The following is a 25,093-nucleotide window of genomic DNA, read 5'->3' as shown; positions in this document are numbered from 1 at the left end:
GCTAAATGCTCACACAAGAAACCCTCGTAGCATAGTAGCATGCTTTGCACACTGCTGCTGGTGGTGGGGGGGACGGGAGAAAGAACAGAAGAATACACACAACTTCTGAACGTCATCTCGTCTAGGTGGGCCTGATGTCATAGAATCACAGAATCGTAGAGTTGGAAGGGGCCTACAAGGCCATCGAGTCCAACCCCCTGCTCAATGCAGGAATCCACCCTAAAGCATCCCTGACAGATGGTTGTCCAGCTGCCTCTTAAAGGCCTCTAGTGTGGGAGAGCCCACAACCTCCATAGGTAACTGGTTCCATTGTCGTACTGCTCTAACAGTCAGGATGTTTTTCCTGGTGTCCAGCCGGAATCGGGCTTCCTGTAACTTCAGCCCGCTATTCCGTGTGCTGCACTCTGGGAGGATCAAGAAGAGATCCTGGCCCTCCTCTGTGTGACAACCTTTTAAGTATTTGAAGAGTGCTATCAGGTCTCCCCTCAATCTTCTCTTCTCCAGGCTAAACATGCCCAGTTCTTTCAGTCTCTCTTCATAGGGCTTTGTTTCCAGACCCCTGATCATCTTGGTCGCCCTCCTCTGAACACGCTCCAGCTTGTCTGAGTCCTTCTTGAATTGTGGAGCCCAGAACTGGACGCAATACTCTAGATGAGGCCTAACCAGGGCCGAATAGAGAGAAACCAGTACCTCGCGCGATTTAGAAGCTATACTTCTATTAATGCAGCCCTAAACAGCATTTGCCTTTCTTGCAGCCCTAAATAGCATTTGCCTTTCTTGCAGCCCTATCGCACTGTTGGCTCATATTCAGCTTGCGATCTACAACAACTCCAAGATCCTTCTCGTTTGTAGTATTGCTGAGCCAAGTATCCCCCATCTTGTAACTGCATTTGTGGTTAGCGAAGGAGCAAAGCAGAAGCACCCCGGGCGCAAGGAGGGCTGAAATTCCCACCGAGTTTTGATTTAGCAGAAGAGGAAGTAATAAGTGATTTATTAACCAAACTGTCTAGGTATTTGAAGTGATTTTTTTAAAAGCCTCTGAGAGAGTCATCCTATGGCCCCTAAAAAGCTTCGGGCCGGGGCATAGGATAGTCTGAATTCCTGGATTGCAGCTCAAGACATTCAAAGCCCTAAACAGCTTGGGGCCAGGTTATCTGAAGGAACGCCTCCTCCCATATGTGCCTGCCCGGACCTTAAGGTCATCCTCATGGGTCCTTCACCGTGAGCCCCTGCCAAAGGAAGTGAGACAGGTGGCTACTAGGAGGAGGGCCTTCTCCGCTGTGGCACCCCGGCTGTGGAACGAGCTCCCCAGAGAGGTCCGCCTGGCGCCTACACTGTACTCCTTCCATCACCAGCTGAAGACTTTTATTTTCTCAGCATTTTAACACCTAATTTAACTCAAACTTTGCTGTTTTAATTCCGTATTTTAATCTATGTCAATTTCTGCTGAGTGGTTTTATCCTGGTTGTGGTTTTTATATTGCATTTTGTATTTGTGTTTTTAGGCTGTGGGTTGTTTTATTATGCTTTTCGTGGTTTTAATTTTTGTGAACCGCCCAGAGAGCTTCGGCTACTGCACGGCATAAAAATGTAACAAAGAAATAAATAAAAATAAGCTGCCCTCCCATGCAAATGTGGGCCCATTTAAAACCTACTGTGCGAAAATTCGGCACGGCAAAGTTACAGCTGCCGCGTTCTGGGCACGAAGTATGGAGCCGGTACAGGAAGGGCCGGGAGAGACTCACTGCTTGCAGTTGGGATGGGGTCTTAATCTACAGCATACTTTGCCTAATGATGAATCCAGACCGGCAGCACTGATTTACAGCCCATCCCCTGCGTGAGTGCTTAAGCAACAGACTAAAACCCCAAATATTTAATTAGCTCTCAGTCAGACGTAATGCATTTAAAAAATCAATGAGCGGCCGCACGCCAATGCTCAGGTTTGCAGCTCTCATTCTCTGTGTGTAATTGATCCCTCCGTGGCATGCGCACATGCGCTGTAGCAAACCCTACAACCTCTAAAGAGCACAACTTTAGCACGGCGGGCCAGGTAGTAGAACCCACGGGGGTTCACTTGAACAGAGAGGGAAAGAGGGATTTCTTAACGCCAGGATTATCCACCCTAAACTGGACGTTGCAGCGGGGATGTGTTCTAATTTCAAATACCCTAATTGGAGATCCCCAGTTCTGGGACCTTCGTGAACCTGGGACCGTCAGCACATGCTCTATCGCCAAGGGTCGGTCGTTCCTCAATCCTTGGGCAAGCACTCTAAGGATTCCTCCGCTTGCCTGAAAAAGCTGTTGCTGGCCCCTAGGAGATCGGAGGAATTATTTCCCCTGATTACGTTCACAATCGCTCAACGGAAGGATACTATTTGCATTCCATAGATGGGCGGGGTGGGGGACATGCCCACGGGATTGGAGCACAGGTCTGCCGGGCTCAGAGCGCCAACAAGATGATGTGCAAGCTGGCACACACATCTAAATATGGCAGCCAGGTTGGTCACCGGTACATCTAGGGGTGAGCATATTACCCCCAACATTAAAATCCCTCCACTGGCTGCCAATTAGTTTCCGGGCAAAGTACAAAGTGTTGGTCATTACCTTTAAAGCCCTACATGGTTTGGGTCCAGGTTACCTGTGGGATCGCATTCTCCCATACAGTCCGCCCCGCACACTCAGGTCCTCTGGGGTGAACTTACTTCAGTCAGCTAAATCTAGGCTGACATCAGTTTCCCAGAGGACTTTTTCTTCTGGCGCCCCCGGATTGTGGAACGGCCTGCCGGAGGAGATTCGTAAAATTAACTCTCTCTGTGATTTTAAGGCAGCTTTGAAGACTAGCCTTTTCCGTCAGGCCTACGCAGATCAATGTAAAAGCAAGAATTTTTAAGATGTGTTGATTCCTGTACTAATGTTGTTCTCCGCCTCGATCCAAAGGGAGAGGCGTGTAAGAAATAAATAAATATATTATTATTAGAATCATAGAATCATAGAATCGCAGAGTTGGAAGGGGCCTACAAGGCCATTGAGTCCAACCCCCTGCTCAATGCAGGAATCCACCTTAAAGCATCCCTGACAGATGCTTCTCCACCTGCCCCTTGAAAGCCTCTAGTGTGGGAGAGCCCACAACCTCCCTAGGGAACTGATTCCATTGTCGTACTGCTCTAACAGTCAGGAAGTTTTTCCTGATGTTTAGCCAGAATCGGGCTTCCTTTAACTTGAGCCCGTTATTCCGTGTCCTGCACTCTGGGAGGATCGAGAAGAGATCCTGGCCCTCCTCTGTGGGACAACCTTTCAAGTATTTGAAGAGTGCTCTCATGTCTCCCCTCAATCTTCTCTTCTCCAGGCTAAACATGCCCAGTTCTTTCAGTCTCTCTTCATAGGGCTTTGTTCCCAGATCATCCTGACTGCCCTCCTCTGAACACGCTCCAGCTTGTCTGCGTCCTTCTTGAATTGTGGAGTCCAGAACTGGACGCAATACTCTAGATGAGGCCTAACCAGGGCCGAATACAGAGGAACCAGTACCTCATTTTACTGCTTGGGTTCTGCAAGCATACATACAATGCCGCCTGTCACTTCAGGCGAACGTTGGGGCGGGGCGGCGACTGCAGCATCTGCTGAGTCTCACTCATTATTATTATTATTATTATTATTATTTATTTATATAGCACCATCAATGTACATGGTGCTGTACAGAGTAAAACAGTAAATAGCAAGACCCTGCCGCATAGGCTTACAATCTAATAAAATCATAGTAAAACAATAAGGATCGGAAGAGAATGCAAACAGGTACAGGGTAGGGTAAGCAGGCACTGGGTAGGGAAAACTAACAGTAGAAAGTAACAGTAGAAGTCTGCACAACATCAAGTTTTAAAAGCTTTAGGAAAAAGAAAAGTTTTTAGTTGAGCTTTAAAAGCTGCGGTTGAACTTGTAGTTCTCAAATGTTCTGGAAGAGCGTTCCAGGCGTAAGGGGCAGCAGACGAAAATGGACGAAGCCGAGCAAGGGAAGTAGAGGCCCTTGGGCAGGCGAGAAACATGGCATCAGAGGAGCGAAGAGCACGAGCGGGGCAATAGTGTGAGATGAGAGAGGAGAGATAGGAAGGAGCTAGACCGTGAAAAGCTTTGAAGGTTAACAGGAGAAGTTTATATTGGATTCTGAAGTGAATTGGAAGCCAATGAAGAGATTTCAGAAGCGGAGTAACATGGTCGGAGCGGCGAGCCAAGAAGATGATCTTTGCGGCAGAGTGGTGAACAGAAACCAACGGACTGATGTGAGAAGAAGGAAGGCCAGAGAGAAGAAGGTTGCAGTAGTCCAACCGTGAAATAACCAGTGCATGAACAAGCGTCTTGGCAGAAGAGACAGACAAAAAGGTTACGCCCCTCCCGAGGTTACGCCCCTCCTGTTGCACCCAGAGCCCTGTGGATGCCTGTTCCCTAGCTTTCCCCAAGCGTATTGATTGACTGAATTTCCATACCGCCCAATAGCCTAAGCTCTCTGGGCGGTTCACATACGAGCAGTGCTGAGAAAGAAGAACAGGAGCAGCAGCAGCCGGGCCGTTCCCTTTGGGGCAGCGGCACGGATTGGCCCAGGCCAGTGATGGCCACAGCAAGGAGGTGGGTCCAATCACCTTGACAAACGTCACCCAATCCGTGGAGCAGAGGGAAAGCACCGGTTGGGGGAGACAACGCACCATCCTTAGCAGCTTTGGGGTTCACCTCTTCGCTCCCCTGCTCCCCCCAATCCTTTGCAAAATGCACACATTTTTTTTTTAATCTCTGCCTGCGTTTGCTAGGCATTGGAGCACTGAGTAGGTTTAAGCCCCGGCGCCTCTCGCTTTAGAAACCGGGTGCAGCACCATGTCACCATCCTTGGATGTAGAAGGGAAAATGGACCCTTGCTTCAGCTTTGGATGGTGTTCTGACCAATATTGTACAGGGTCTGTAGTCCACCAAAATACAAAACGAAGCAAAACGCAGAGGACTTGAATGAGGTTCAGATATGCTGCTTCAATGGCTGTTGGTTTACGACGCTCAATATGGTTTTAAGATAATTGTGAGCTGTCTCAAGCGGGCATTTTGCCTAGCAAGGCAGACCATTTTTATATCAATATCTACCCAGATGAATTTTAAACCTAAGGATTTTAAGATGCTGTGATTGTTATTTTAATATTGTATTGGTTTTAGATGCTCTTTTAACTAATTTTTATGTATTATATTTTACTTAGTGTTATTTTATTTATTTATTTATTACATTTTTATACCGCCCAATAGCCAAAGCTCTCCGGGCGGTTCACAAACATTAAAAGCGTGAAGCAACCAACAATCTAAAAACACAAATACAAAATGCAATATAAAAAGCGCAACCAGGATAAAACCACGTAGCGGAAATTGATATAGGTTAAAATATGGAATTAAAGCAGCAAAGTTTAAATGTAAGTTAAATTAGGTGTTAAAATACTGAGAAATTAAAATGGTCTTCAGCTGGCGATGGAAGGAGTACAGTGTAGGCGCCAGGCGGACCTCTCTGGGGAGCTTGTTCCACAGCCGGGGTGCCATCGCGGAGAAGGCTCTGAGAAAACGTGACCCAGAGGGAGAGGCGGGTAAATTATTATTATTATTATTATTATTATTATTATTATACTCCACATGTGGCATATATATGTGTACACACACGCGCGCACACACACACATATAAAAAGAAAATAAAAGAAAAATATGCCCTACATTTTGAAGGAGCAGGGCAAAAGAGAGCTTCGGCTATTGGATGGTATAAAAATGTAATAAATAAATAAATAAATAAAAACCAAGCTCAAGTCTGATTTTCAAGGCAGTTCTAGTAAATCAAGCTTCAGCTCTGAATACATCATGCGAAGCCCAGAATAATTCTATAATATACAGTGCCTTTTTTTAAAGGCACTTAAGAAATAATACATATGTTTAATTCTGATACACCTATTTGGGGTAGAAATGCTTCGTTATGTGAAATTAAAATTAAAGCCTCTAAATTTTGCATACTGGGTTTTTAAATCTCAAATCAACATATCAGACATTCTTTATCTGTTGTGGATTTTTTCTCTACCCTTTTTCTTTCTATCTTTCTTTTTTTTTTATAAAGGAAAGCTATTTAATACCCGTGATTGTGAAAAAACATTTGTTCATAATTATCCAGACATATAACTGGAACGCAACTGGTACAAGAGCAGCATGCGAAAAATGTATTTAAGGTCTATCATCCCAAAATGCTGCTAAAAGCTATTAACCAGTACGTGTTAATTGCCACAGCATTCATATTAATTTTCACTTCAGGCCCGACATTGTGGAATATTTCCCTTGATACGTTTTAAACAAAGTTTAATTTAAGGAACTGCTTCTATCAACACTTATGAAAATTAACAGCCAAGCAATTAGTACTCATGAATTATCCCTTCCCCCAGCCTCGTTGTTAAAAACACTTGCTAACAAAGAAATTGTTGGCTGTTGATGTTTAATATAGGTTAATATACATTATGTCCAAAAACCAGCCCCACCCAAAATATCGGGGTCCAAATTCTCTAGGCCAGTTTTTAGAATTCAACCCAGACGGGCGCAGAGCGGCAAAGCAGCAGTTACTGCAGCCGAAACTCTCCCCACGGCCTGAGTTCAATCCCAGCGGAAGCTGGTTTCAGGCAGCCGGCTCGGGTCGACTCAGCCTTCCATCCTCCCGAGGTCGGTAAAATGAGTACCCAGTTAGCTGGGGGAAAGGAAATAACGGCCAGGGAAGGCAACGGCAAACCACCCCGCTATAAGGCCTGCCAACAAAACGTCATCCCTCCAAGAGTCAGTAATGACTCAGTGCTTGCACGAGAGGTTCCTTTCCATTATTATTATTATTATTATTATTATTGATTTACTATTTTTCTTACATGGTCAAGGCAGCGTGCAGCCCCCAAAATATACCAGTACAATTAAGACGCAGAAAAAAAATAACATTTAATTTTTGAATTAAAAATAAGTAGAACCAGTGAGAAGCAATGATAAATCGTGGCCACTGTTAAAAGAATATGGACGATAAAAGAACAGATGTTCATAGTTGCTTCCGGAAAGCAGGAGAAACGGAAGAGTCTACGCTACTGAACAAGGAGGACGGGCTTGTGCCAAGTCATGATTTCGGTCAGAGAAGTTGTGGTGAATCGGGGCCGGGGGGGGGGGAGGGGGGAACCGTGACGAAATGGCAGAACGCACGTGTTGCGTGAATGAAGTCGCAAATTCGATCGTGGGAATCTCCAGTTGTAGGATCTTGACTAACAAGGCTGCGAAAGTCTCTCTGACCTGTTTCGCACATCACGCTAACCCACGATGGATCGCCATCGTGGGTGACTGCAGCGTAGCTTAGCATGATGGCCGAACCTGGCATGGCGTTTCCGTCGTGGGTTGTTTATCGCGAGCTGGGAAAGGTACAGAAAGGCCAGCCAAATGACCAAGGGGCTGGAACAACTCTCTTATAGAATCATAAAAGAGTAGAGTTGGAAGGGGCCTATAAGGCCATCGAGTCAAACCCCCAACTCAATGCAGAAATCCACCTTAAAGCATCCCTGACAGATGGCTGTCCAGCTGCCTCTTGAAGGCCTCTAGTGTGGGAGAGCCCACAACCTCCCTAGGTCACTGGTTCCATTGTCGTACTGCTCTAACAGTCAGGATGTTTTTTCTGATGTCTTCCTGTCACTTGAGCCCGTTATTCTGTGTCCTGCACTCTGGGAGGAACGAGAAGAGATCCTGGCCCTCCTCTGTGGCTATCATGTATTTGAAGGGTGCTATCATGTCTCCCCTCAATCTTCTCTGATGAGGAAAGGTAACAAAGTTTGGGACTTTTTAGCACAGAATAAAGGCAAGTAAGAGGGGACAGGATAAAGGTCTCTAAAATTATGCATTGGGTAGAGAAAGTGTGTTGGGAAAACATTTTATTGCCCTCTGTCATCATACTAGAACCCAGGGTCATCCCATCAAACTTAATGAGGGGGAGAGGATTCAGGACAGAGAAAAGGAAGTCCTCCTTCATACAGCACACTGTTAAACTGTGGGCCTTCCTACCACAAGATGTTGTGAAGGCCACCAACGTGAACGGCTTTAAAAGGAAATTAGACAAATTCACGGACAAGAATGGCTCCTAGTGATGGCGGCTATATGTTACCTCCAGAACCAGAGGCAGCATGCAGCCTCTTAATACTACTTGCTGGGGACCACCACTAGGAGAGCGTTATTGCCCTGTCATACCTGTGAGGTTTCAAACAGCCATGAAGTTGGGGGACAGGATACTGTTCATCTTGCTGTAGGAAAAAAACCATTCCCACAAACGACTGAGTTACGGAAGACAGATGCACGGCCTCAGTGCACACATGCGCATGCTGGGGGGGGCACTATGAGCATGGGTGCTTAAGGACGCATGGCTGTTGCTTGGATGCCTTTGCTATAGGAAACACTGACACACACATTTGCTACGCAATGGAGGAAGCCACTCCTGGCTGATGGAGTCTTCTCGCGCTCAAAATCTGCTTGCCGTAGTTGGGGGTAAGGTCAGATTGGCCAGTGACCTATGCCTTCTTGGGGGTGGGGGGAATGCACATTCCCCTGCGAGCTTGTGAATTGATATGGTCATTTTTGTGAGCCATCTCAATTGATTTTTTTTTTTTGGTTCTCTGGGAACTGGGTCCCAGTGCACACGTAACCCTAAACCAGTGGTTCCCAAACTTTCTCAGGTAACTGCCCCCTTGGTTCCACAAACTCATGCCCAGTGCCCCCTGCGTGCGGCCCCTTTAAATGGGAAGCACCCACCGCAGGCTTGCCGAGGGAGGGAGGGAGGGAAAAGAGAGCGAAAGCCTGTGTTTTGCAGCCAGCGTGGCAGGGCACACCAAGCAGGGTATGTCTCTTCATTAGCGTTTTGGTGTTTTTGAAACATTTCAATTCACCGTTAAAAGGACTCTTCTTAAACGGTATTCATACATGTGTGGATTCTTCCCCTATGTGGCTTGGGACCAAACTACCTTCTCCCATAAAAATGTCCCTGGCTTTTAAGACCTTCTGGAGAGACGCCTCTCAGAAAAGACCACCTCAAGCGCTCCCCTGCCGCCTCTTTGCGCCCCCCTGCCGCCCCCTTGCCTCTTAACACCCCCCTATGCAATCCCACCGCCCCCAAGGGGGCAGTACCGCCCACTTTGGGAACCACTGCACTAAACCATGGACAGAACTAAGCACAGTTAGTTGCCTTAACCTAGGCTGCAATTCCATATGTATAATAAAGCCATGGTGCAGCCATATTCCTCTCCTTCTTCCTGGAACACGGGGAGCAAGACCTCCTTGTCACCTTGCACACACAGAGCCTGGAGTGGTGGCCGATCAGCCTTCACCGTGGTCTACCTGGCGCAAATGCAACAGAACCATTACTTGAAAATCCACTTCAAAGAATGGTTTCACATCTTGGGGTGCAGAGAATCCCTGATAACAGCTTTCTTTGCTCACTTTAAATATTTATAATCCCACTTCTTCAGCCCCAAAGCGGTCCAAGAGAAGCTGACAAATAAGTTTAAACACAAAAGAAACAAAATCAATATAAAACGAAGTCTAAAAACACAGCAGAGCAGCCAAAGTTAAAGATTAAAACAAAAGAATTAACAGATACAGAACGCTGGGACAAAGAGTAAGAATTAAGAGATGGACAAATAATGTCTTCCCCTGGTACCATAAAGACATCAAATGCTGTGCCAGGTGAGGCTCCCTGGAGAGCGCGTTTCAGAATCAGAGGGCCACAACTGAAAAGGCCCTGAAAAGATCCATGTTACCTGCAAAGGTGGAAGGAGAGACCTGGAAAAGCACCCTTAAAGAAGCCTTTAATATTTGAGGGGATTCATAAGAGAACAGGAAATCCTCGAAGTATCCAGGTCAGAACACTTTTAGGTCAGGTAAGCAATGTAACGCCTAGCCATGTGGAAGGTAAAACAAACCACAGTTGAGCACTATTTATTTATTTATTATCCGTAATGCCCAATAGCCAACGCTCTTTGGGTGGGTAACAAATGCAATGAAACTATTACGTAGTGCCCCGTTTGGACACTACATGTCCACGTTTGATCTGCGGATGGACGCATCACGGAAAAGTTTAGGATGAGCCAGACAAAAAGATTACCGAATACTTTATCCATTTTTACAAAATGATTTGGTGCTAGCCAGCAGAACCCAACAGCTGTTAGGAAACATCTGTGCAACTGTCATATCCCAGTAAAGTAATGTATTAAGTCCACAAAGACACGGTATTTGTAGCTGGTTTTGCTTTTTTAAATGGCATGTGCATTACGCCAGCAGAAACCTCTCGCCCCAAATCAATGTTATTTCACTTATATTCTCTTAAGAACTGGGCTCCCTGCCACTGGTGGAGAACTTTTGCTCACAGAACAAGCCACAGAAATCCCATTGCTTTTCCCCCCGTTGAAACAGAAGAACAATTTTGTTTAGCGAGCTGAGAGATGAAAACTTTTGAATAATTATTTAATTTTAAGGAAAGAAATCCAAAGCTTTGGTTCTTAATCTAAAAGAGGATTTCAAGAGTCACCCCAGCCTCCAGAGTAAATACATAATTAAGTAGGGTTTTTCAAAGCATGCTTAATTAGGCCCCAAAGCCCCCCCTTAATAGACTCCCCCCCATCTCTCCCCAATTAGGCGCCACTTTCCCAGGGGACCAGAATGGCTCAGTTAATTATGCAAATAAGGCACGTACTATTCCCAGGAAAAGAATTATGAATATTTGCAGAAAAACACATCTCTTAGCATTAAAAAAAAAAGGGGGGGGAGAAGAAAAAAGGACAAGTGTTGTACACCTTAAAAAAAAAAAAGTTGAGTAGCCCTGATAACACAGATAGAGTCATTAAAGTTGTTGATTTTGATGTGGGCATGACAAAAAAAAAAAATGGCCGTCATTACCATTTTAGACATAAAAATAGCAACCGAAGACGACGTAACGCAAATCAAATGCAGTGCACATTTCCTGTTGGTGTGGTGGTAGCTGGGAACAGGTTTGTTATATGCTTTCTAAGCCGAGCAACGAATGCAGAGAAATTTGGGAGAAACGGACCACCTGACCAAGCCGTGGATACGTTATCGATGCAGCTGCCAACACGATGCAAGGAACCCCAGAAGAGTCCTGCCTCCTTTGCTCAGGTTGAGCTTTTCGTGCTGTTTTCCCCAGCCTGGTGCCTTCCAGATGTGGGGGATAACAAGACAGGAGATGCCGACCACCACATCTGGAGGGCATCAAGTTAGGGGAGGCGGCTTGAGCGGGAAGTGTTCCGCTGCGACGTTAAAGCGCCCGCGGAAATTGTTTCCGCGTTTTTAAAGCCTGGAATGCGTTTGATGGAGGAAGCGCCACAAAAGCCTCTGCTTTCAGATCCAACTGAAAAAATAAAATAAACGGAGGCCCGTCGATCCCACTTACCTTGCCGTCAAATTTGGAGTATTCGTTGAACGGATTGTTCAGCTGCAGGGGGCACTGCTCCAGTCGGACGGACAGGATGGAAGGTTTTGTGGCGTTTGGAGGCTTTAATCTGAAGTTCTTCTTCTCAAAGAGCAAGCCCAGCTCCTCTGCTGTGGATCAAAGGAGGAAACATTAAAAGGCACGCCCGAGTGGCCGACGGAGCCCGTGGCAAATGGGTCATAGGCTTGAGAAGATGGAGAACCACAGAGGTGCAGGAGAAATGAGTCAGAAGCAATTATTATTATTATTATTATTATTATTATTATTATCCTGCCTTTTGCCCAATGCTGGGCCTCAAGGCGGCCTTACAAAGTTTAAAACATACATGGGAGGGGGGGAACAAAACCATAAATGTTTAAAATACACAACAAAATTATAAGACATTAACGTAGATTGAGGGCCAGATTATTCTCCAAAGGCCTGCTTGAACAAAAAAGTTTTAGCTTGCTTCCGAAAGCCCATCAAGGAGGGAGCCACCCTAGTTTCCCTGGGAAGAGAGTTCCAGAGCACCGGAGCAGCCACCGAGAAGGCCCTGTCCCATGTTCCCACCAAGCGTGCCTGTGAAGAAGGTAGGACTGAAAGAAGGGCTTCTCCAGAAGATCTCAAAGCACGGGCAGGCTCATAAGGGAGAATACGTGTTCTTTCAAATAACCTGGACCCGAGCCATATAGGGCTTTATAGGTCATAACCAGCACTTTGAATTGTGCCCGGAAACAGACTGGAAGCCAGTGGAGCTGTTTTCACAGGGGAGTTGTCTGCTCCCTGTAACCAGCCCCGGTCAACAATCTGGCTGCAGCTCTTCGAACCAGCTGGAGTTTGCGGACAGTCTTCAAAGGCAGCCCCACGTAGAGCGCGTTGCAGTAATCCAACTAGAGCTTTAGATCTTCCAGTTCTTTCAAAAGATACAACAGCCACAAGAATTGGGAGGGGAGAAGGGAGAGGAAGAACACCCAGAAGTGTTGGGAATATGGGAAATGTTTTCAGGATGCAGCTGATCCCAGGAATAAGCGACACCCTTGATGTCATTTAATGGCGTTTAAGGAGAACGGTAACATAGGTGAGAACACAGATTAGTGAGAGAAGGAAAGTCAGACACAAGGGGTTTAAAGATCTATTGCACACACATTCAGTCAAACCGATGGTGAATCTTTCTCATGCCCCTCTTTTACTCTCAGAGCTTTTGTGGGTCCCTTCATACGGTATGTCAACCCCCTGTCTCAACACATGGGTGAAAGTGACATACAAGTCGGTAACACGGGTGTGTGTGTGTCACAGTCAATGAGGGACCGGTGAAATCTCAGCTTCGATAACAGACTCAGCGTTTCACAGATCTATTGGCAAGCCAGGCTCGTGAGTGACCCATCCACATGTACCTACCGACAGCCAACCGGGGTTATAATACTTGGTTATAATATCGGGCAGCCAATGTGAGAATCGCCACATGGCTACAAGCCTATGCCCTAAGCCAGTCTTCTCCAAGATGGCACCCTCAAGAGGTGTCGGGACTATAGTCACCAGCATTCCTGACCATTGGCCATACTGGCCGGGGCTGATGGGCATTGTAATCCAAAACAGCTGAGGGTGCCGCACTGAAGAAAGCTGCCCTAAGAACTGGCTACCTAGAGAAAGACAAAAATCCCCCGACAAAAGGCATGGGTTAGGCGAGATCAAGGAGGAACTGAGGCCAGGTTTAGGGGCGCAAAATCGTCCCGCATGCAATGAGAATGGGACGAAAGCGGCAGAGAGGTTAGGGGGCTGGTTTTAACTAATTCACGAATCCCCCTCCTGGCTTACATTAGAAGGATACCTCAAAAATGAGGATGGATGAATACAGCTCAGGACTTGCCGTGTTTTTGCCTATTAACGCCGGCCTCATTTCTGCCAGAGGAGCTCCTGAATTTGGGTGGGTTTCGTGCCACATCTGCTCCAGGAGCAAACTGCCCCCGAACTCAATCAATCACCATTGGCAGTTCGGCATCCAATATGCCTGCCCCGGCTCTGGGCCTGCTCTTTAGTTGCATGCCTGGATTTGTGCACGTCCCAAAGATTTACACGCTGCCCCTCCCGAGGATTGGAACTGCTGCCGAGGCAGATTGAACGGGGACTTCCAAAGCTGATGTTGTGCACACGGCCGGGAGCAGGGGCGGGCGGGGGGGGGGGCCTTCATTTGTTAAACGCCAAAATTAAAACTTGTCAAACTGCAGCTAAGTCACGGCTTCCGCTTCATTTTGGAGCCGGCAGCTTTGCCTGGATATTGAGATGGAGGATGCGCAGGTGTGGGTTACCGGGGATGGGGGAAGGGGGTGCGCGGCAAAGGTACCCAACGGGGCCGTGCGAAGTATGGGTTAACTCAGAAGAGAATGATTAAATCCTCTCTTAACTACGGCAGTCAAAATGCCATTAAGTCTTCCACGTATATGACGGGCGTGGTGCCAACGATTATGCTTGTTCTGAAGACAGGACCCCCCCCGCCCCCCACCCCACCTCCCCAAAAAAACTCATTTGCAATTATTTCTCAAGGCACTGAGCAAAGCCATTTCTTGGGCCTCGCTGCAAAGCTTCACGTCCCCTGGAGTTCCAGGCACACGTTTCATTGGCTTGAACGCGACGAGCGAGCGTTTCAATATGTCGTTTTGTTCCTCGGGAAACGCTGGGGAAGCAACCGGCTTATTGTCTCCTCTGCTGGCACGAGCAGCAAAGCGCGTCTCCGGAGTTCTTCGTCGTCGATGGCGGTGGCATCTGCTTGGGCCGACGCCTCCTGCCAAGTCAAAAACCTTGTGCAATTCCGGGACTGTTTGCGAGAGCAGCAGAGGCCGGGGGTGAAGAAGAGGAGAAGGCTACAAAGCCGAGCGGCCCTGGCGTTGAATCTGTGTCTGCTTCTTGCTACACAAGCTAGCGGAGGCTTAAAACATCACCCTCTGAAGATTACGGGTGCTTCCCGGGGGGGTTTTTAACGTGCCGGCACTGCGGACCCTTCACCAAATATTGGGGTCTCGATGTAAAGAACTTTGAGTCGTAATACTCTCATGGTTTCCCACCAATTCTTCTTGCCTTTGCTTTCCTTACAGCAGAAAACCCATTCAGAAGAAAAAGACGGAATAGTTGCACAAGGCCCTTGTAACTGAATAGTTACAGAATAGTTGTTTTAAATGGATATTGCTGATTTTATGCTTTTAAATTTGCATATATATTTCTTTTTAATGTTCCCTGTTTTTAACTTTCGTAAACTGCCCAGAGAGCTTCGGCTATGGGGCGGTATATAAATGTAATAAATAAATAAATAAATAAATAAATAAATGGTTGTGCCAGGAGCCACTCTGCTTTGCTCTGACGCGAATCATAGAATAGTAGAGGTGGAAGGGGCCTATAAGGCCATCGAGTCCAACCCCCTGCTCAATGCAGGAATCCACCCTAAAGCATCCCTGACAGATGCTTGTCCAGCTGCCTCTTGAACACCTCTTGTGTGGGAGAGCCCATGGTCTCCCTAGGTAGCTGGTTCTATTGTCGTACCGCTCTAACAGTCAGGACGTTTTTCCTGATGTCCAGCTGGAATCTGGCTTCCTGTAATTTGAACCTGTTATTCCGTGTCCTGCACTCTGGGAGGATTGAGAAGAGATCTTGGCCCTCCTCTGTGTGACAACCTTTTAAATCCTACCCTTTTTCCAGCCCCGGTTTCATGTTTTCGCCATCACCAATGCTGTTATAACTACGGTTTGCAAACGCCACTTCAAATCACGGCTTACAAGAGAAACCCAGTTCGTACTAACCATGATTACACTGGTGCACGTGTAAGGCGGAATCATTATGAAATGCCGGGAAGGGAGGAAAGAGTTTGCTTTGGGGAGGGAAAGGGCAACTATCCATGAAACTGGATCGTGAGCTGCAAATCCATGGATTTGCAGGGAGTAAACATTGCGTGTCTGCAGGACTGACAGATTTTGATAGGGCCTGACAAGACAGAGGCGGTATACAGATACATTATAATTCCGCATATCTAATTTTAATGTTTAATGTTTTAATCTTTGTAAACCGCCCAGAGAGCTTCAGCTATGGGGCGGTATAGAAATGTAATAAATAAATAAATTCACTTGCACAGAAACACATACACAGCTGGGGTGGGAATATGCTGTCCTGCGTTCCTTGCAGGAATGTCAGGACACAAACAATTATTATTATTATTATTATTATTATTATTATTATTAAAAAAATTTTTTTAAAAAAAGTGCTGCTTCTGGAGCCTCCTGAAAACAACTCTATTCCAGGAAGCCTTCCTCAACTATCCTTATTATTGGTCCTTTGTTTTAAACTGAACAATTTTCACTGTTTTATTCCGATGTGCACCACTCCGGAATCTATTTCAGATATGGAGCTGTATAGAAATACGGTAAATAAATATAAATAAATAAGACAATCCTAATGATAATGCAAAACAAAAACTACAGTGTCCTCCTCCCCACATATGGGCAACTGCGAAACCAGCTGCATAAAAAATATATCAGCCACAGGAGGCTAAAAACATATCAGAGATGCCCACCGGAATAGAACGGTCTTCAGCCAACCCGGGGGGGGGGGGGATGGTGGGCGGAGAAGAATCGGGAGGCTGGGTCATAATTTAGGCACCGTACCTGAAAGCACCCCTCTCTCCCCCCCACCCGCCACTTCTGTTGACAAAGGCAGTACCTGATTGGTGGTGTAGCTCAGAGAGAGCAGACTAGAGTTTTTGGTTTTGGGGCAGAATTAAAAACTGTTGGACACCAATTTTTAAAGAAATCAAGGATATGATGAGATATGATAGACCATTAGAGCCACTAGTAGTCTTGCTTTGTTATGTTAAGGGGACAGTTTGTGAAGAAGAGGTTGAAATTGTCCTGCATGTATTAACAGCAGCACGTATACCTATTTCGTATAATTGGGGGGGGGGGGAATAAATCCCCCTACAATTGATGAATGGGTCAGCAGGCTATGGGATCTGCAATTAAACGGACAAGTCTGGTGCGAGTTAGGGAAAGGAGACAAGAAATAAGCAAATTTATAGGAGGAAAATGAGTCTTCTTACATTAATTTGGAAGAACAGAGTTCAGGATGCAGCAGATACATACGAACTATTAAGTATAATTTGATGTTTTAGGGGTAGACGGTGAACATACTTATGTCTATTATATTCATTATTGAGTTCTTAATTATACCGTTTATTGTATTATCAATATCAAATTTAACAGATAAAAGTATATATTTAAAAAGTAACTGTCTTAAGATCCGATTGGGGGGAAATTTGCATTCTCTTCCCCTCCTTATTGTTTTACTATGATTTTATTAGATTGTAAGCCTATGCGGCAGGGTCTTGCTATTTACTGTTTTACTCTGTACAGCACCATGTACATTGATGGTGCTATATAAATAATAATAATAATAATAATAATAATAATAATAATAATAATAAAAATAAATAGGAGGCCATTTAAGACGTTTTTAAATAGATGTTTTTAGGATGTGTTTTAGGAAGTTTTTAACAATTTATATTACGTTTTAATTATTATGTATTTTATCATTTATTGCTGTTCCCTGCCTCGATCAGAATGGAGAGGTGGGCAAGAAATAAATTTTATTATTGCCGTATTTCTTCGACTGTAAGACGCCATCGATTGTAAGACGCACACTAATTTCAGTACCACCAACAGAAAAAAAAATCTAAGACACACCCGTGATTCTAAGACGCACCCCATTTTTAGGGATGTTTATATGGGAATAAAGTGTGTCTTAGAATTGAAGAAATAGGGTATTATTATTATTATTATTATAGTATCACAACTGAAACACACACACCACTCTCTTTGGTTTTGTGGACAAAGGAACCAGTGAGGTGTATAGTGAGTGCCATTTTCTGTTATCAAAAGATGTAATTGATGAGACTTTGTTTTCCTGGTTAAAAAAAACCTCCCCAGCCAAAATGAACCGTTACTGTAAGATATAATGCTTAGGGGGGGAAATCACTCCATCTCCCAGCCTATCCTTGGAAATAAAGTATGTCTGGAAATTCAAGGCAGTTCATATAACCCCCTGCTAAGATCAGCTCCGAAAAACTTAGAAGAACGTGCGCATAAGTCACTTGGTGAGGATATTTGACTGAAAAGGGTCAAACAAACGCAGAAAATAAATAGATGTCCATGAGGCACGGTTCCTACTGAATAGAAGGCAAAAAGTTGACGTTCTCCAGACTTTACATATGAGCGGAACTTGCCGAGGAAAATATACCAAGTCATACTACGTGTCCATATAGCCCAACACTGACTGGTAGCGAGTCTTCAGGGATTTCAGGTGGGATTCTTTTCCTCGCCCTAACTGGAGAAGCCGGGAATTGAACCTGGGCCCTTATGTAAGCAAGGCTGGTGCTCTGTCACACTGAGCTACGGCCCCTCTTAAACAACGAGTATTCCCTACCCTGAGTAAGGACCAGAATTACTGAGAACAATAATACCAAAAAACAATGTTGATGATTACGTCTCTCTTTTTGTATTCATCAAATTTATATAACACCCACCTGCCAGATACCATCACAGCAGTTAATAATAATAATAATAATAATAATCAATATAAACAACCAAAACAATAAATAACCACCCAGACGGTTTGGGCTATGGCGCTGTACAGAAATAATAAGAATATGCTCAATTGTTAGGAAATTCCTGAATCGGTAAAAGACAGTGTGGCCTGGCAAAGCCCGTCATCTTTGTCTAGAGAAACCACCACAAGTGAGAAAGAAATAAAAATAAATAATAATAATAATAATATCATAATCACATTATTAAAAATATTAAAGAGCCAGCAGTAAAGTTAATAATCAGAGCAACAGATTGAAGATTAAATACTTGTTGGGAGAGGAAAGGTATTAATTTGGTATTAAGCAGTGAAGACTACCAGGAAAGGGAATTCCGCAGATGGAGGGGCCACTACAGAGAAGGCTCTTTCCTTCGTAGCCACCCGTCACGCTGTTGTGAGCCTCCAAAGATGATCTTAGCCATCAGGCAGGAGCATATGGGATAGAGCAAAGCTACCCCCATCAGATAAAATTCTTATATCTCTCCCAGGACCAAATGCTGTGGGGGATTGTGGGGGGTGGGGGTGGCAGGAGGGAAGAACAGACAGCAGGGAAACCTTGTGGGTTTCCTGGGGGCATCTGGTCAGCCATTCTAGGAAAAACAGGACGTTGAGCAAGGTGGGCCTTTGTTCCGATCCAACAAAGGAACTATTGATGCTGCTAGCCTTCAGGGAATGTTTTTCATGATGCCTGCAATGGAATCATTCTGTGTTGCAGAAGGCTCCGAGACATTTTATAGGAGAACACTCAATTCCGTGAGTCAGGATCATTGGGTTGCACTAGTTGCTTTCTTCTTGAGGATTCCCTAAACACAGCCAGAACACTCCTTTCCTCGAGATCTCAAAAAAGACCTAGAAATCTGTTTTTCTAGTCCTTCCCTATCTTCTCTGACAAGCTGGGATTGTTTTGGAACATGAAATTTTACAAACCAATAACAGCTGCTATTGAAGGCCCAACAATCATTTTTTAAAAAGAAATAAATAGTAAATAAACTTTTTTTTTTACCTGAATAGGACGTATTTCTCTCTTTCCACTGCACATTCTTACATTTTATCTGATTTTGCCTCTCCTTCCGTAGACGTTCGAGTCTCTGAGCTGGGGGGGAAAAAAGAAGAAATATTATAACGATAGGTTTGTCAATGAAAGTTTACTATAAACAAAAGACATAATTAACTACCTTTCTATGAATAAAGATGCTTTATGCGGCACATGTAGGGTGGGAAAAAAGTCATAAAATTTTAAAGGTGGCACCCCTGAAAAGCAAATACCAACAAAAACATGAAAATGTTCTTGATTTATAATTGAAATTAGAGGATATAAAACATTAATAGAGATCATAAAGATAGTATTAACATGGAAGAGAATAATAAAATGTGAAAACTTCTGTGATTAATATGACATTTCATTATATAAATCATTAATAACGGTCTTAAAGGAATTTTAATGCACAAATGAACTGAAGTGAATATTACATTACAGGAATAAAATTACTGTTATGAATTACTCTCCCCGTTTCAAAAATTAAAGATAAATGAACTCAGACTAGACTATTAAAGTTTTAAATATAAAATCCTTTATCTAAAAAAATCATGAAAATTATAAAATGTCAACGCTATATAAATTAGCATAGCTTTTTCTTCAGTGTGCTGAAACAGTTTATAGGTAGTAAAAATAAATGATTTGTATCTTCACAACATTAGTCAAATCTTTAAAAATGGATATAATTTTTCCTTTAGATATTTTTGACTCCACATTCAGGACGTGCTCACATAGGTGGAATATCAACACCCGCGAGGCTGGGTCTCCTCCGCCTCCTCCTCAAATTCTCCTGATGTTTTAAATGACAGATTTATTTCAGGAGCCAAAAAAAAAATTGTTAGTATGATATCGTGGAGGAGGAGGAGGAGGAGGAAGAAGAAGAAGAAGAAGAAGAAGAAGAAGAAGGAGGAGAGAGAGAGAGAGAAAGAGAGAGGAGGAGGAGGAGGAGGAGGAGGAGGAGGAGGAGGAGGAAGAAGAAGAAGAAGAAGAAGAAGAAGAAGAAGAAGAAGAAGGAGAGAGAAGGAGGAGGAGGAGAAGAAGAAGAAGAAAGAGAGAGAGAAAGAGAGAGAAGGAGGAGGAGGAGGAGGAAGAAGAAGAAGAAGAGAGAGAGAGAGAGGGGCGGAAGAAGAAGAAGAAGAAGAAGAAGAAGAAGAAGAAGAAGAAGAAAGAGAGAGGAGAAGGAGGAAGAAGAGGTAGAAGAAGAAGAAAGAGAGAGAGAGAAAGAGGAGGAGGAGGAAGAAGAAGAAGAAGAAGAAGAAGAAGAAGAAGAAGAAGAAGAAAGTCTGTCTCCAAAAGCATAGATTACAAACAACATAGCTCTCCTATTACAAATAAAGATACCAGACAGAAAAAATGAATTTGTTGTTTTGTTTTAGTTGTCTTCAACATGGGGTCTGCCAGACCACACTAAAAAGATTTCAAGGTACCAATATGACACACGTCAACCTGCGTGAAAGAATGATAGGATTTATCGATATGGAAAGTGGATACAGATAATAAAAGCAAAGAATTATTTCACACAAGGTGATGTGAGTCAGATTGGTACCTTTGGATCTGGTTGCTGTTTATTACATTTCTATACCGTCCCATAGCCGAAGCTCTCTGGGCGGTTTACATAAGATTAAAACAATTAAAAACAATATACAGGATTTAAAACCACAAAAACATGCAACATACAGAAAAAACATACATCTAAAAACAACTATACACCGCTTTAAGCTATGAACCTAAACAGATCCAGGATCAATGAAGTTCATCAGATATTGCTACATGCCTGGGATGCCTGGGAGAAGAGAAAAGTCTTGACCTGGAGCTGAAAAAATAGCAATGTTGGAGCCAGGCGGTTCTCGTCAGGGAGATCATTCCAAAATTGGGGGGGGGGCACCACAGCGAAGGCCCTCTCCCTTGTTGCCAACTTCTGATCAGTAGGCACCCTGAGGAGCTTCATGTCATGTTTAGCGTGGGTTCGGGATGGATCAGGTTCCAGGTCATCACTACGAGATGGCTGCCAATTTGGATGGCTCTAAAAGGGTGTTGGATAAATCACTGGGGGAGCAGGCTATCAATGGCTATTAGTCCTGATGAAGAAGGCGCTATACACCAGTTGCTGGGGAACATGTGTGTGTGTATGTGTGAGTATGCTGTTGTATCATATCCTGCTTGTGGGTCGACAGCTGGTTGGTCACCATATGAACAGAGTGCTGGACTAGATGGACCCTTGGTCTGAACCAGCAGGGCTCTTCTGATGTTCTTTAAGACACTTACCAAATAAGCGTGGTTAGGAAAAAAAAACCTAAAACAAGCGAGATTTACGCTGGAGTAAACATGCCCAGGATTGGGCTTTTGGTCTTTCAGGGGTCCTACGCCCTGGATCAACTAGGTCCCACTTGAACAGGGAAGAGGTGAAGAGGGGGAGGCAGCAAAGCTCAATTTTAAAGCTTCTGACTTTTCAAATAAACCTCTAAAGAGAGAGAAATTGTGTCTTGAGAGTCTTTGACCACCACTCAGCGAGCCACGGGGACCCATCCTTTGGGTCCCTCGACAGAGGGGGCACCTGCTTTGCCCGCAGAAGGTCCCAAATTCAATCCCCGGCTTCTCCACTTAAGAGGGTGTCAGGAAGTACGTAGGGCTGGAGAAAGGCCTCCCTCTGCCTGGGACCCTGGAGAGTAGACAGTACTGGTTTGGATGGAGAGTCTAACCCCGGTATAAAGTGGCTCCCTATTTTCTTACAGGCATTGCAAGCATTAGCAGACATGGTGGGAATTGAGGCCCAATGCCAAACCTGTAACCCAGGGTGAGGGAACCTACGGTGCTCCAGCTGTCACTGGACTACAACTCCCATCATCCCTCAAAATTGGCCATGATGGCTGGGGCCAGTGGGAGTTGACCCATCAACAGCTGGATAGCCATCAGCATCTGGAGGGCCATTCTCGCCCATCAGCGATTCAAAGGGAGAGAGGCGGGGGCTATGTTTAATTCCCTGTCCTTCCCCCTGCCCAAAACAATTCATTAGTGGAATTTGGGGAGTTTTTCGGGGGGTTGTTTCGTTTTATGGGCTTCAAACCGAGCTCTGGCTGCTTTGCACAGATACTGCTGGATCAAGTCTGGAGTCCGTTGCTATTTCTGTAAGCGACTCTCTCTTCTCCATCAACATATTTCAGTGGTCATGTCACCAAATTAGGATGGATCTTTCTTTGGGAAAAAATAAGTAGAGTACTAAATCAAGAACTTAATAAAAAGATGCATTTTTTAAAAAAAATCAAGGATTTCTGCTTGGCAATTTAAAGAAAAAAAAAACCTATTTCCTTTTAAAAATCTTTTTTAATAAGAAGTCTTAATTTAAAACATAAGTTTAGTTCAATATAGAGCCGCCCTTCCTGCACCCGGGAAAAAATGATACCGTTATAACGTTGCAAACTGAAAAGGAGAAAAATGGATTAAACAAATTTATTTTTAAACACCACACAACTGTTTCGTGGTGGGGCTACCCAATACAGTCCAACTCCGCTAATTTTGGATGTATTTCGGGTGGGCTGGAGGTGGCTGGGAATATTGACCCATATAACAGGCAAGTCGTATTAACAGAGAGCAGAGAGCACTTTATGCAGAACTCAGGCGCCTTAGAATTTGATCTTAAAAAAATGAAATTAAAGCACGCTTCTATCTACCCTTGTGTCTGCAGAAAAAAGACGGTGCTTCTCTCCATTCCATTTTTTCTCAGGTTATTCCTTCCTGACACCCCCTCCCTCCCTCGCGAACGAAACGATGCAATAATCTGAAAGCTCTGAGTCACAGAAGCAGATTACATTATGCAAATATATGCAAATTTATTCAAAACACGGAGTCCAAGCTTCCTGATTGCAAGTCGCTCAGGAATCAGGACACGGCGGGGGGAAACCTTGACATCTGGTCGGAGATCAAGGATCAGAAATGGCACCTCAAGGATTTGGTGAGAGGCCAGTTTTAGGATTTTGGGAGAGTGCTGTGGGCACTCTCACAAAATGGCTACCATGGGGACAGGGCTGGCCCATTCATAAAATGGAAGCCAGGGTGGGCAGGGCCAGTCACAAAACATTCATTTCCCAGAAGGCCAGCTGGTAGGCAGGGCAAAGCTGGTAACAGGCCTGGGCCAAATGGGAAATGTAGGCCCCATTTCAAACTGCTCATTAAGTATTTTTTTAATCAGTTCTAAATACATAAGAACTAGAACGATTTATATAAAAAGGTAACGGCCAACACTTTTATTCAAGATGTATATAAGACATCCCTTCCTCACATTCAGAGATGCTTTACGTGCTTTCCTTTGGGCAGATTCATCACCAACAACAGAAAAATCAAGCAACTTTGCCTTGTCAACGTTCATGTTCAAAACTGCTCATCCATTCAAAGGTTCTTGCACCATTGCGGACCGAAAGTATGACTTGATTCGTTTTAGGACATTTGAAGCCACCGTTAGAGGCCACCGTTGCTGGCAATAACAGAAAAAATGCTACTTCGTAACAAATCTTTACCAAAGCGTCCCCTTTTGTCTCAACCACGGGGACTCAGATCAGGCCCCCTCAAAACTGTAGGCCCACGCCAACTACCCCTACTCCCCCACCCCACCCCGCTCTGCCCAGCCCTGCTGGTAGGTCTGAAAAGGAAGTAACTTGAGGAAGAAACTAAGTACAAGGCAGAAATGGGGGGGGGGGTGTCTGAGCTACCAAACACGCTTTCTGACCCTAATAAATACGGCGCTGCAAACACTTTCCGTTGCAGCGTGCCAGTCTCCCAGTTATTTTAATTAAAAATAGCTATATGGAAAAGGGAAATTTGGGAGATAGCAATTAAGTGAAAAATTGACACAGAAATTACAATTACAAAGAGGAATAAAACAAAAAGACAACTTTAAGAGAGATTGGCAGAAATATATAGAATGTATGAAGCAAGAAAGAAATGAACAGAACAACTCCGGGACGCCTGAAAAGAAGTTTAGAAAATAACTATAAAAATAATAAAGGAAGAGATAAACAGAAGTGATATACTGTCATATCCCAGAAAAAGAAATGGGACAATTTATAAGAAATGCACCAGGCATGCACCAGGGATAGGGAGGGAACGGGATAAAAGGGATAAAAGATGAAACCTGAAATGAAAAGTAATTATGTTTATAACTTTGGGTGGTAAAAAAGGTTACTGTATAATGAACATGTATTTATTTATGAACATTTGTTTATATGTATATACTGGAAAAAATAAATAAAATTATTATCCCCCCTCCAAAAAAAAAAACCCACTCCCAGGCATTTAACAGCATTTAACAATGCTAAGTTTGTTTTTTAACGGACCCCAGAACTGGTGTTTTTAAATGGATACTGTTGTTTTTATACTGCAGTTTTTACGTTTTTGATGTTTCTAAATTTTGTATATTTTTAACGTTTACTGTTTTGTAACTTTTGTAAACCGCCCAGAGAGCTTCGGCTATGGGGCGGTATATAAATGTAATCAATCAATCAATCAATCAATCAAATAAAATATAAAGCAGGGGGCAGCAGGGGGCCTGGTGAGGACCCAGAGAGGTTTCTGGGGGCATCACAACTGGATACCTCGGGACTATGAAATGCTGCGGAAATGCATCGAAGCCACGGAATGCACGGATGGAGCCAATCTCCGTGGTTGTTTGAGAAGGCAGGCTTCAGAGATGCCTCGTGATGTCTTGGGGGAAGGGGGGGACAGGGGGGGCTAAATAAGATTTCCAGTATTCTCAGAGGGTGGAGCTTGTGCCCTTCTAATAATAATATGAATAATACTAACCTATACAAATGCGAAGTAGCGTTATGAGTATTCTTGTATCTCAAGCAACAGGAGTGAGTTGGCCCCATCCCAGCTCCGAATGCCATTGTTCCGTGCCGTAGGAGAAGCCAATCTAAAGCAACACAGCGCCCACCTACAGCCTTCCGTCTTTGTGCCTAATTACAGTAAACC

The 25,093-nt window shown here is 44.3% G+C and overlaps 1 protein-coding gene across 3 annotated transcripts in view; it reads right to left on the bottom strand.

Moving 5' to 3' along the window:
* MAPKAP1 (MAPK associated protein 1) overlaps window positions 1–25,093 on the bottom strand; it is a 176,328-nt gene that overhangs the window by 132,162 nt on the left and 19,073 nt on the right. For all 3 annotated transcript variants that reach the window (XM_063144547.1, XM_063144546.1, XM_063144545.1), the window contains exons 3-4: window positions 19,097–19,186; window positions 11,458–11,606 (exon numbers count right to left, since the gene is read on the bottom strand). In XM_063144547.1, coding sequence (XP_063000617.1) covers window positions 11,458–11,606; window positions 19,097–19,186 — 239 coding nt within the window. The remainder of the gene's footprint in view (window positions 1–11,457; window positions 11,607–19,096; window positions 19,187–25,093) is intronic.

Source organism: Elgaria multicarinata, chromosome 19, assembly GCF_023053635.1.
Source record: "Elgaria multicarinata webbii isolate HBS135686 ecotype San Diego chromosome 19, rElgMul1.1.pri, whole genome shotgun sequence".
Taxonomy (NCBI): Eukaryota; Metazoa; Chordata; class Lepidosauria; order Squamata; family Anguidae; genus Elgaria; species Elgaria multicarinata.
The sequence above is the reverse complement of the archived record's forward strand: the minus strand, read 5'-3'. Positions and strand labels throughout refer to the sequence as shown.